The sequence below is a fragment of the Pristiophorus japonicus genome, chromosome 21, assembly GCF_044704955.1.
Source record: "Pristiophorus japonicus isolate sPriJap1 chromosome 21, sPriJap1.hap1, whole genome shotgun sequence".
Taxonomy (NCBI): domain Eukaryota; kingdom Metazoa; phylum Chordata; class Chondrichthyes; family Pristiophoridae; genus Pristiophorus; species Pristiophorus japonicus.
The window spans coordinates 92,922,924-92,935,575 of record NC_091997.1 but is presented as its reverse complement, the minus strand read 5'-3'; the positions used below and the strand labels follow the sequence as shown (position 1 = coordinate 92,935,575).

The window sequence follows — 12,652 nt, the reverse complement described above, 5'->3', positions numbered from 1 at the left end:
TAATGTTCTTTTAAACCCTAACCCTAACTTTTTTTTAAATTGGGTATTTTTTTTCTTTTTAAAAAAAAAAACATGTGTAACATTTTTAATTTCTCAGTGTATTGTGTGAGGTGTTTTATGTAGTGTTTGTGCGTTTTGGGGTTTTTCTCATTCTTACAAAACGTAACTTACGAAACTCCTATTACTATGAATGAGAAAGTACTTACTTGTGATTGGGTGTCCAGGCCCATGTGACTCCTGCGAACATCCCGCCGTGCACGTGCTGCGATGCGCAGGGAGAGGAGGCCCGTGGATCGGGAGTTCCAGCGGGCACAGCAGCTTCAGGTTAGTGCGCATTTTATTTTTATTTTTTCTTGATTTGCCCGTGAGAAGCCCTCCTCGGAATTTCTGCCCCATTTCTGCTCTTTGTTCCTAATGTCAATAAAATAAATCTGTGCAATAACTTTGTGACCAGAGAGCGTAATCAATTTTTGTGATTGGAGCAGGATGTTGGTGATGTAAATATCAATATTTTGTAAAAAAAAATAATTTTATTATTGAAAAGTTCAATTCATGTTAAATTTACTCCCACAAGTCAAAGATTAGTGATTGTCTAGATTTGGCCTTTCCTAAAAAAAATCAGTGAAACAATTTAAAAACAACGGCTTGGTCTTTGGCTACATTCATAATCTGAAGAAAAGAATGTCAGAGAAAATTGAAAGGGACGAGGGAATTGCGAGACGCAAGCTACAAGTTAATTCTTTTCCAGGAGTGTGTGGACAAGCCATGTGCCCCCAGAGTGGGTCAACAATAGTTGCTGGTGACATTAAACACAGCTGCCAAAGGGTCAGAACACACGTCGGCACTGGGAGAAGTGACCATGCACAATGCTGTGTTGTGTTTGAAAAGCAACTCGTTTAAAATTGCTCATCTTCTGAGAAAGGTCTCTGATCCAAAACCTAATTCATGCGAAAGGGTGAGTTGGACTAAATGTTGTTAACAATGAATTGTAAACCCTGTCAGTCCTGGCATTAAAAGAGCAATCATTTGTCATCTCTCTGCCTTACAAGAAGTGACTAGCCGAATGGTTGTCACCACCTCTGCTCCTGGGTAACAAGAATCTGGGAAAATCTATTGTCTACCACGCGAGTGTCCCTCTGAGGAATGTGGTGCTGGTGTGTTCGTGGCCAGTCACTTCAACAGGCAATACTGTGGGAAGTGCTGTCTGACATACTGCTTCAACAAGACTGACAATGCATAATTATGTAGATTTTAATAAACTATGATGGAAAATGAAAAAAAAAGGAAAAAAAAACCAAAATAATAGAATTATGTGGCTCAGTGGGTAGCACTCTCACCTCTGAGTCAGAAGGTCGTGGGTTCAAGTCCTACTCCAGTGACGTGAGCACAAAAATCTAGGCCGACACTCCAGTGCAGTGCTGAGGGAGTGCTGCACTGTTGGAGGTGCTGTCTTTCAGATGAGGCGCTAAACCGAGGCCCCGTCTGCTATGTGTGGATTTTTTTAACGTGGGGTGGCCGTTGCTCACCAGCCACCACACGGGCTTGACAGAGCTAGGTCTTGGTCCAGTGGCAAGGGTTAACCAGGACGACTGGAGACCTGCTCTGCTGCACGGACCCAGTGCACACACACATCGTAGTGTGGACTGGGCCATGCTGCCCCTGGGCCCTCGCCTCCTCTGGCCCCAACTCTCACCACACAGCACTACCTATCAATGGCATCTTCCCTTTAACATTTGTGAATTGTTTTAGTTGCAAGTTTTCAGATCCCATTCCAAAATATTTGATTTATGTCAAGTCTTGACTTCATCAATATAAGAACACAAAAAAGTGTAGATTGTAAATTTATAAAATTCTGACAAAAGCTGACCGACCTGAAACGTTAACGATTTCTCCCTCCACAAACGCTGCCCGACCCACTGAGCATTTCCTGCATTTTCTGTTTTTATTTCAGATTTTCAGCATCCGCAGTATTTTGCTTTTGTTCTGTAAATGATCCAGGATGTTTGAAGCTTAGCTCTCGGTGTGAAACAAATTGTACAAAGGCCAAGCCGTCCATAGATAGACACGGCTTGGATGCGGTGTGAATGTTTGCTCTCAAACGATTCTAGAAACGGGCTGCGTCCGTTTGTGTCTTTGAACTTGATTAATTCACTGCTGTTTTACTCTGCAACCCTCGGACTGGGATAAATAGCGGGGCCCTCGGACTGGGATAAATTGGGATGTCTTGTGTTCTGAATAGATTATCTGGACTCCAGGAGGATAACTGGGGAATTTAATGTCTCACAATATGACCCCCTAATGGAAAGTTTATAATTATATTTCTCAAAGGTCTTGCAGATTATTGCTGCACAAGGACTATATTTGAAAGACCCTCTTGTGGATTGATTCTATCTTTATTGTCTTTCTTGTGCTACGAGTATTCCTACTTGCAAATCAATCTATTAGTTTTAGCCCGAGCACCATGATCTGACTGTGTGGTATTTATCCGGCTCAGAGTACTTAGCGAATATGGTGGGCACCCTACGTACTCTGTGGTAGGGAATATTTCCGAGGCGAGGGGAATATCCACCTACTTAATGCACAAAGGTGCAGCTTTCAGTCCAGGAGAAGTATATCTACATATGGAACTGTTCCTCTCCCTTGGGCAGAGATGTTCAGAGAAAGTCTACACCTAACCGAGGATTTACTGGGCTGTATACACAAATGACCAGTTTTAGTTATTGCCGACTGATAACAGTCTTAACACTTACTTCAGTCACACCATTCAGTGCTGAACTTTCATCATCATAGGCAGTCCCTCGGAATCGAGGAAGACTTGCTTCCACTCTAAGAGTGAGTTCTCAGGTGACTGTACAGTCCAATTCGAGAATTACAGTCTCACAGGTGGGACAGACAGTGGTTGGAGGAAAGGGTTGGTGGGGGGTCTGGTTTGCCGCACGGGAAGGCAGCTAAACTTTACCTCCATAATCAAACAGCATCCTTGTTTCTGGTTTGCTGCATGTTATTCAAATAAATGTCTCCTTGTTCCAGGGTGTCTGGAGGGGAACTCTTTGACTTTCTGGCTCAGAAAGAGTCTTTGAGTGAAGAAGAAGCAACGGCATTTATTAAACAAATCCTCGATGGTGTAAACTACCTCCATTCCAAGAACATTGCACATTTTGACCTCAAGGTAGGCTTTCTTTTTAATCTATAAGAGCATAAGAAATAGGAGTCGGCCATACGGCCCCTGGAGCCTGCTCCGCCATTCAATAAGATCATGGCTGATCTGATCATAGACTCAGCTCCACTTACCCGCCCGCTCCCCATAACCCTTTATTCCCTCATCGTTTAAGAAGCTGTCTATTTCTGTCATAAATTTATTCAATGTCCCGGCTTCCACAGCTCTCTGAGGCAGCAAATTCCACAGATTTACAACCCTCAGAAGAAATTTCTCCTCATCTCAGTTTTAAATGGGCGGCCCCTTATTCTAAGATCATGCCCTCTAGTTCTAGTCTCCCCCATCAGTGGAAACATCCTCTCTGCATCCACCTTGTCAAGCCCCCTTATATCTTTTGATAAGATCACCTATCTGCCCAGGAATACAATTTAACACCTTTTAATGTTTTCAGCTGACATGCCATCATTTTATATTGCTCGCAATGCATAGCCTTCAATAGGCCATGTTGTTTGTATCACAGCTCACCATGTTGGCCACGCTGAAATGTGCTAATGGAAATGAAACCAAGAGTTTGCTTTTGAAGGCACTTTGAGGTTTTACAGTAGCATCTCACCCACGAGCCTGAAGCCCTACTGCAATGCTGGAGCACGTAATCTAGGCTTTAGTGCAGTTCTGAGAGAGTGCTGCACTGTTGCAGGTGCTGTTCTTTTTGAATGAAATTTTAAACTGAGGCCTCATCTGACTGTAGACAATTCCATGGCACTATTCAAAGAAGAGCAGGGGAGCTCTCCTTGTCCTGGCAAATATTTATCCCCAAGTATATACCCCAGAAAGTTTCTTCGCAAAAATTACCATGGAGCAGCTTCTGATCCAAAGTACGTTAACCTGATCTGAGACAGCTGTAAGGCACCAATACACCAGTAAATGCACCAGGAATTCTGTACCGGGACATTCTGTGCCACAACACTAACCTGAGACAGCTGTAAGGCACCAATACATTGGTAAATGCACCAGGAATTCTGTACCGGGACATTCTGTGCTATGACACTCTAGGGACCGTCAGCTTCTGGACGGGGAGTTTATTATCACTGGGGTTGCGGCTCCAAAATCTTGGCTAATCTCCTGGTTGAATAGATACGTTAATGCTGAGAGCTCGTTATTAAATCACACTCGCTGTTTTATAAAGAACCTTCTTTCTGAAATGTCTTTTTAGCCAGAAAACATCATGCTTCTGGATAAGATACCCGTGCCGCACATCAAGCTGATAGACTTCGGCCTCGCGCACAAGATTGAAGATGGAGTTGAATTTAAAAACATATTTGGAACTCCTGAATTTGTTGGTAGGTGTTTGAAGCTACACAGATGGTTTTCATTACTTCAGTGCTAGATTAGGTGTGTTGTAGAAAACATTGCTTTGTATCTAGATGTTGAATATATAGTTAAATAGTACAGAATATCAGAAAAGAACTTGCTGCAGGCTTTGCTCCTGGTAACGTTCGATGGGAGTGAAACTGAACATTGGTGGGGTGCAGAGCGGGAGGAATCGCACCAGTCAGCTGTTACACTTCCGCCCGATGGTCAGGTCCACTGTCAGCCCTCGAGCTGAATATTGGGTGCATCATACAGTGGGCGGCAAGTGCCATATTGTCTGTTTGCGTTGCCACCCTTGTCCAGATTCACCCCCAAAGTCTATATCATCATCATAGGCAGTCCCTCGAAATCGAGGAAGACTTGCTTCCACTCAAAGTGAGTTCTCAGGTGGGACAGACAGTGGTTGAGGGAAGGGGTGGGTGGGACTGGTTTGCTGCATGCTCCTTCCGCTGCCTGCGCTTGCTTTCTGCATGCTCTCGGCAACGAGACTCGAGGTGCTCAGCGCCCTCCTGGATGTACTTCCTCCACTTAGGACGGTCTTGGGCCAGGGACTTCCAGGTGTCAGTGGGGATGTTGCATTTTATCAAGGACTCCATAATATTGGCGTTGCGTGAAGTAATATTTTGATATCCTATTTGGTTTGCACAGTGTCGGCATCTGGTGAGTGGCGTGCAGCTGCTCAGAAGCTTGAATGATCTGTGTTTATCTCTGAATGTTCTGTTTAGTATCTGCCCGAGCGCCCGATACAATGCGAGACACCGAGAGCAAGGTGAAGGTGGAATCAGTTGCAGTGAAGCAGACAGCTGGCTTCTGTTCCGACCCAGCTGACCAATATGCACCACAATACAAACTAAATACTGATAGCATGAAAGTGCCACCACTTTCAGCGGTTGCTGTTCATACTTAAAAACACAGAAACAGAAATTTACAGCGCAGAAGGAGGCCATTCCAGCCCATCGTGTCCGCGCCGGCTGACAAAGAGCCACACGGCCCTCGGTCAGCAGCCCTGAGGTTACATATAAACCTATGAACAATGGTGGAAAGGTAAAGAGCACCCAGCCCAACCAGTCTGCCTCACACAACTGCGACACCCCTTATACTGAAACATTCTACACTCCACCCCAACCGGAGCCATGTGATCTCCTGTGAGAGGCAAAAACCAGATTAAAAACCCAGGCCAATTTAGGGAGAAAAAAATCTGGGAAAATTCTTCTCCGACCCATCCAGGCGATCGACACTAGTCCAGGAGATCACCCTGGCTGTATTCTATTCCCTGCAGTACTTACCATTATATCTGTGCCAGCCAACAAAAGGTCATCTTGTCTAATCCCAATTACGAGCTCTAGGTCCGGAACCCTGCAGGTTATGGCACTTTAAGTGCCCATCCAACCATCTCTGAAAAGTGGTGAGGGTTTCTGCATCCACCACTCTTCCAGGCAGCGAGTTCCAGATCCCCACAACCCTCTGCGTAAAGAAGCCCCCCCCTCAAATCCCCTCTAAACCGTCCACCAACCACCTTAAAACTATGCTTCCTTGTATTAGACCCCTCCCCCAATGGAAATAGATCCTTACTATCCATTATGTCCCGGCCCCTCAATATTTTGTACACCTCAATAAGGTCCCTCTCAACCTCCTCTGTTCCAATGAGAACAAACCCAGCCTATCCAATCTGTCCTTATAACTAAGATTCTCCATTCCAGGCAGCATCCTAGTAAATCTCTTCTATTTGGCTCCTGTACAAAGTGTGAGCTATGCTACTACAGGCCCCTGTGGGGAAAGCAGGCCATGTGGTGTCACCCAGAATGGAGGCACCACTCGGACGGAGAGAAAGAGCTGTTGGCAGTGTCTGTGCACGAGGGTGGCTCGGGGAAGGGAAGAAGGAATTGGAGGCAAGGTGAAAAGGAATGAGATACAGACACTGAAAGAGGGAAGGAGATAGAGAGGAAAGAATGAATAAGAGCTAGAGCAGGGAATTAGCAAAAGCAAGAAGGAATATGAGGGCGAAAGGAAAGAGAAAATGGGAGAGGGGGAATGAGAGATCAAGTGGGAGAAGGAGAATGAGAAAGGGCCTGGAGAATTTAATTCAATTGAACACGAGCTGTGGTTAAGAAGAATAGCAGTCCGTGTACTATATGCAAAACTTTCAGCTTACAGTTTCTTTTGCTGGTTCTTCAGCTTTGCAAAGTTGACCCAGCCCCCGACCTCCAGCTGTGCTTGTCTGGTACCTTCGTGTGTACCTGCAGGAGAGGCAATACCTGTCCATTGACCCACTGCCACTCCTGCTTTGTGTTCATGCTCCCAGTGTGAAATGTACAACAATAATCATTTTGTGGTGTGGCATTTCACAAGAAAATATAATAATGTATATTTCCAACATTTATATTTTTAACCTTAAGGGGCCAGAATTGGCTCCTTCTATAAGGCCATTTTGAATATTGCCCTCCTTTACTTTTGGAGCGGTGTAGGGAACCACCCCACCCGTTTTCCCGCCGACCCCTTACCGACCGGCGGACGCCCCTTCCCGGAGAAGCCCCGGGGCAGTGCCAGTGCCGCCGGTCGGTGTCCCCGTCGTGTTTTGCTGCCGGTACTCGTGTGGCTCGGCAATGTGGCCCTTAAAGGGGAGGTGACACGGCCGGCGACTCCATGTTTTTTTTTGTCAGCCAACTGCCAGGTCAGGCTGACAATTACGGCGCCGGGTTCGGCTGGGCTGCCAATAGGCAGCTTGGCATCCCCTCTTGGGTGCCAGGTCACTGGCTTGGCCCAAACCCTCCTCGGTGGCCCAGTGTTTGCCATTAAAGTGGCTGCAGAGTTTGCAGCGGCCCTCCCCTTGAACTGAAGGAGAGGGATGTTGTGACGCACCAGCACGATGACGTCATCACGCGCTAATGACTTGGAGCATCAGCCACTCTGACCCGCCCCCACTCCGCCCTCTCCCAATGCGGGCTTTCCAATGACATCTATTGCAGGTCCACCGACTCCCACAGCCATCTTAATTCTACTTCTTACACTGCCTTCTGTCAGGACACCATCCCTTCCTCCCAGTTTCTCCAGCACATTTGCTCCGATGTCTCCACTTTACACATCAGAGTTTCTGAAATCACCTTCCCCCGCCCCCCCCCCCCCCAGCCAATGGTTCCTCTCTGCGGTGGTCAGAAACCCTGGACTGTGTTCACCCAATTGTCTGGCTCTCTGCTCTTCCCCTTCTCACGACAGCAACAAGCTGCTGCCACTAACCACCATCCACTCACATTGGTGCTGCTCCAGCCTTGCAGCAACATACAAACACTCTGGTCATTTTAAGTTTAGTAGAATTTGTGCAGCTGGTTTCATATTTCTAATTTTAAGTGGTTTGTATATATTCCAGCTCCAGAAATTGTGAATTATGAACCCCTTGGGCTGCCTGCAGATATGTGGTAAGTACTACACAGTACGTCAACAATTCTTTGAGGTGCGAGTGAGCCTGCAAGTCTTTCACAGCCCGCACTAATTGTGAAAGTTACAAAACGTGCAACGTTAACCTCTCAAGGATACAAAACCACTATGGGGGGGGGGGGGGGATTTTAAACCCCAGAAACAAGTGGGTTGGGGTCAGGTGGGAGGTTAAAGAGTAAATAATGTATCCCGACTCCAACTCGCCCACTTGCAGTTTAATGAGATCCAAGGAGACGGGTCGTCCCTTTAAATATTATAATGAGGGTGATGCACCATTACAGGTTTAACACTGACTAGGCCTCGGGGAACTGGACGACTATAGGAAGGCGCGGATTGCTGGATCTGGGAGGCGAGTGCCATTACACTTAGCTGCTGGATTCAGTGTCCCTGCCTCACCTGTTCCCCACCCCCACCCTGAGGCCTCTGATCCCCCCCCCCCCCAATCTCCGACCCTGATGCTCCACCCCTACAACCCCTCCATGAGGCCACCAATCACCCCCTGTCCTCCCCTCTCTCTCTCTCTCGCTCTCGAGAGCCTGACCAGCCCCCATTAATCCTCCTCTGGACCCGATTCACCCCCTCCCTCCTCTCTGCGGCTTACCCACAGACAGCCAGACAGCCTCTCCATCTGAGAGCGACAAACAGCTTTGAAATGTTAGCAGGCCTTGCCGTTAAATTCATCAGGGCCAGCGGGCAACGTGCTTGTCCTGGTTCCCCGCCTGCTTTCTAGCTCCCCTCCCTCTCCCCCCACCCTCCCAGACCCACTCCCAACCAGCCTGATCTATGATTCACAACATGCAGTTCATGAGAACTCTCCCCAGCCTTTCTCCTGTGGTTAAACAGCCCAGAGAGCGAGTGCCATGGACAGTAACAGTCTAGCTTTTCACATTCATTAGCAACGGTTTTATTTAATACGCATACAATTAAAAACAGAAAAATCTGCAAATTTGACAGTTATCTAAAAATACAGTAATCGACATTTGAGTAGCTGAAATATCAGGAGTAAGATTGTTAATTTCAGGATCAAAGCTAAAAACGAGAAGAATCAGTTTGCCCAGGGAGACTAAAATATCCCTTACCCTGTCAGCAGTCCAAAAACAAATCGATGGGCTCAAATCGTTAACTTAACGTGTTTAACCCAAGGTGGAATTAAAATGTAATTTTCAAAATACTAAAATGTTTCTAACCACCTTCTGTGATACAACAACAACTTGTATTAATACAGCGCCTTTAATATAAGTAAAACATCCCAAGGTGTGTCACAGGAGCGTGATCAAGCACAATCTAACCTTGAGCCACAAAAGGACATATTAGGGCAGGTGACCAAGGTCAAAGAGGTCAGTTTTAAGGAGCGTTTTGAAGGAGGAAAGAGAGGTAGAGAGGTGGAGAGGTTTAGGGAGGGAGTTCCAGAGCTTGGGGCCCAGGCAACAGAAGGCACGGCCACCGATGGAGCGATTATAATCAGGGATGCTCAGGAGGGCAGAATTAGAATGCAGTGATCGTATAGCCTCCGGCTGAAGAAATTGGCAAACCATTATATATGCAATTTTACAAGCAACAGTTCAACTGTATTACCTACATAATAAAGCAATGAATATAATTTTATTTCTGTTTATTAAAAATTGTACGTTTTAAATTTTAACTCTTTATTTTGCAGGAGCATAGGTGTTATTACCTACATATTGTGAGTATGTTATTTAGGAATTGATGAATATTGGAGTTTGGGGGTTGTAGGTGAGCTCAGTTCAGGGTCTAACCGGTTTTATTATCACCGGTGGAACAGGTTAAGCGGCGCTTCGCCATTTCTCGGAGAAACGAAACAAGAAACGCTCGCCAACATCTCCGCAATGAACTATGACTTTGATGAAGAATTCTTCAGCCACACCAGTGAACTGGCCAAGGGCTTCATTAAACAGCTGCTAGTGAAAGATACCAGGTGAGAAGCTGTATTGCGATGGACAGGTAGAGAACGCGCTGCAGTTCTGCCTGCTGGATATTGTTGTAATCACTGTTGACGCATTAAACCATCTAGCTGAGGCCTTCCTTGGTCATTCTGTGAGGTTAGGAGCACTGAGGGGGTTAAACATGTGCAGAATCTCTGTGTTCAGTATTCTAAGAATGCCAACGTTGTATTTGGTGCAAAAATTAAAAGGTACTTGTGATCAGTTTAATTTTTTATCTACTATGAGCAGCTACAACCTTATTTATTTAGTCTACATATACGAATAGGATAGCGACATCCACAGGTACTGGACCTGTAAGAAATTCTTGGTAAAGCATAATATTGGACGATTTTTCCTCACTCTGCTATATGCCCTGAATCATCAGCTCCTCTATCAACGTACACTCCAGGAAAGAAAGGTGTGCATTTATATAGCCCTTTCCACATCCTCGGGTTGTTCCATAACCTCTTTACAGCCAACTAAATACTGGTGGTCACTGTTGTAATGTCAGAATCGCAGCAGAAGCAAAAGCAAGCTCCCTCATAAGAACATAAGAAATAGGAGCAGGAGTAGGCCATACGGCCCCTCGAGCCTGCTCCACCATTCAATAAGATCACGGCTGATCCTGGACTCAGCTCCACTTCCCCTCCTACTCCCCATAATCCTTATTCCATTATCGGTTAAGAAACTGTCTATTTCTGTTTTAAATTTATTCAATGACCCAGCTTCCACAGCTCTCTGAGGCAGCGAATTCCACAGATTTACAACCCTCAGAGAGAAGAAATTATTAAACATTGAAATTGTTTGTTTTAGTGATGCTGGTTGGGGGATAAATGTTGGCCAGGACAGCGGGAAAGTCCCCTGCTCTTCTACCAAAGTACCATGGAATCATCCATGAGAGCGCAGATGGGGCTTCGGTTTTACATCTCATCTGAAAGTCAGTACCAAAGTATCGAAGTACCAAACCTGTATTACACACTCCAGTCTCTGAAGTGGACCCTGAACCCACAATTCTTTGACTCTGAGGTGACAGTGTTACAACTGAGCCAAACCTGACACACGGAAAAGCTCTTAATGTTCATCATTTTAGCGCAATGCATCAAGTTAACGGCATAATTGTTGTAAGTTTTTGGAGCGTTTTCTGAAGGTCTACTTTTGTTCAGTCATCAATCCAGTTTTTCCGTGGTCAGGGCTAACTGTTTCTCAGTTTCAGCTTCCAACTGACCAATGCCCGTGGAATCTGCATATATTGTTATTTAATGCTCAGTGACTAAGAATTCATGTCCCTCCACAATCTCTGCCACTCCTTTGCCCCGACCTCGCCGCTCCTGCTGTATCTGCCCACGCTCCAATCACCGACCTGGACCTTGATGACGTCACTCTTCGTTGCCGTCGCAACTCGCGCTGTACCTTGTAGTGGCACGCCTCCACGCTGCTCCCAGGCCGCAGCTCGCTGCTCCTTTTATGGCCCCGACTTGTCGCCGGTGTTCTCCCGCAGGTCGGGGCCTCCACAGCGGCGAGAGACTGTGGAGGGATGTGATCGGGGTCCGGGAGAAGCATGAGTTTGGGCCCAGGGGCAGCACGGGCCCAGCCCACACTGCAATATGTGTGTGCACTGGGTCCGTGCAGCAGAGCAGGTCTCCAGTCGTCCTGGTTAACCCTTGCCACTGGACCTAGACCTAGCTCTGTCAAGCCCGTGTGGTGGCTGGTGTGCAACGATCACCACACGTTAAAAAAAATCCACACACAGGCATCTTCCACCCTTCAGGATGTAGTTCGGGATCTGGAATATTAGGTCCTTCATTGAAACACCTGTGAACTCATCCTTTTGTTGGTGTGGAAGCAAATCATCCTCTTTCGAGGGACCGCCTATGGAATGGACTAAGAATTGTGCAGACTGGTCCAAGTTCACCAGAAGGGCTCTGTGCGGAAAGACACACAACGCAATTCTTATTATTGGACAAAGGAAGCAGAGTAGCTGGGTTCTGAGGGACATGTGTACAGGACTTCCCCCCCCCCCCCCCCCCGTGTCTCCCTTTGTGACCGCTGACTCTCTCTCGATTTGGTTCCACCATCTCGTGGGATTGAGGTCAGGAAGTGCTGTTCCATCCACACAACTGTGGCACGTAAACGGGCTCTGCCTGTCAGCACAGTTCCACAAGGACTACGTCCAGAGGTGGTGTGATCATACAGCATGACAGTGAGGCACATGATTGGGCAAGGCCAGACACACATCCTGTTTGCACTATCCTGATGCTTTTCATGTGGCACTGGTAGTGGTGAAAGTTTTAAGAACTACTTGTTAGGCCGCTGTGCAACTTAGTGGTTAGAGCTGGTGCAAGTTTCAACTAGTTTAAACGGACGTCATGAACAAGTCTGGAAATGGGCGCGAGTCTCATTGCACTGTTGAAATGCCGTCCTCCCTCTGTTCAAGCAGCTGCCATTGCCACCTTAAAAACAAAGGCATTGCTGCATTCAGCAGGGTCCCTGGCACGCGCACAGTCCGTACACCGACCCTGGCACGCGCACAGTCCGTACATCGACCCTGGCACGCGCACAGTCCGTACACCGACCCTGGCACGCGCACAGTCCGTACACCGACCCTGGCACATGCAGAATCCTTACACCAACCCTAGCACACGCACAGTCCAAACATAGTCCTTACACAGACTCTGGCACGCGCACAGTCCTTACACTGACCCTGCACACGCACAGTCCATACACAGACTCTGGCGCGCGCACAGTCCTT

At 46.9% G+C, this 12,652-nt stretch overlaps 1 protein-coding gene across 2 annotated transcripts in view; it reads left to right on the top strand.

Annotated features, from left to right (window-relative positions):
• Positions 1-12,652, top strand: part of dapk2b (death-associated protein kinase 2b) — a 187,820-nt gene that overhangs the window by 143,830 nt on the left and 31,338 nt on the right. For both annotated transcript variants that reach the window (XM_070865236.1, XM_070865235.1), the window contains exons 4-8: positions 3,031-3,169; positions 4,371-4,497; positions 7,893-7,941; positions 9,618-9,644; positions 9,744-9,896. In XM_070865236.1, the coding sequence (XP_070721337.1) occupies positions 3,031-3,169; positions 4,371-4,497; positions 7,893-7,941; positions 9,618-9,644; positions 9,744-9,896 (495 nt within the window). The remainder of the gene's footprint in view (positions 1-3,030; positions 3,170-4,370; positions 4,498-7,892; positions 7,942-9,617; positions 9,645-9,743; positions 9,897-12,652) is intronic.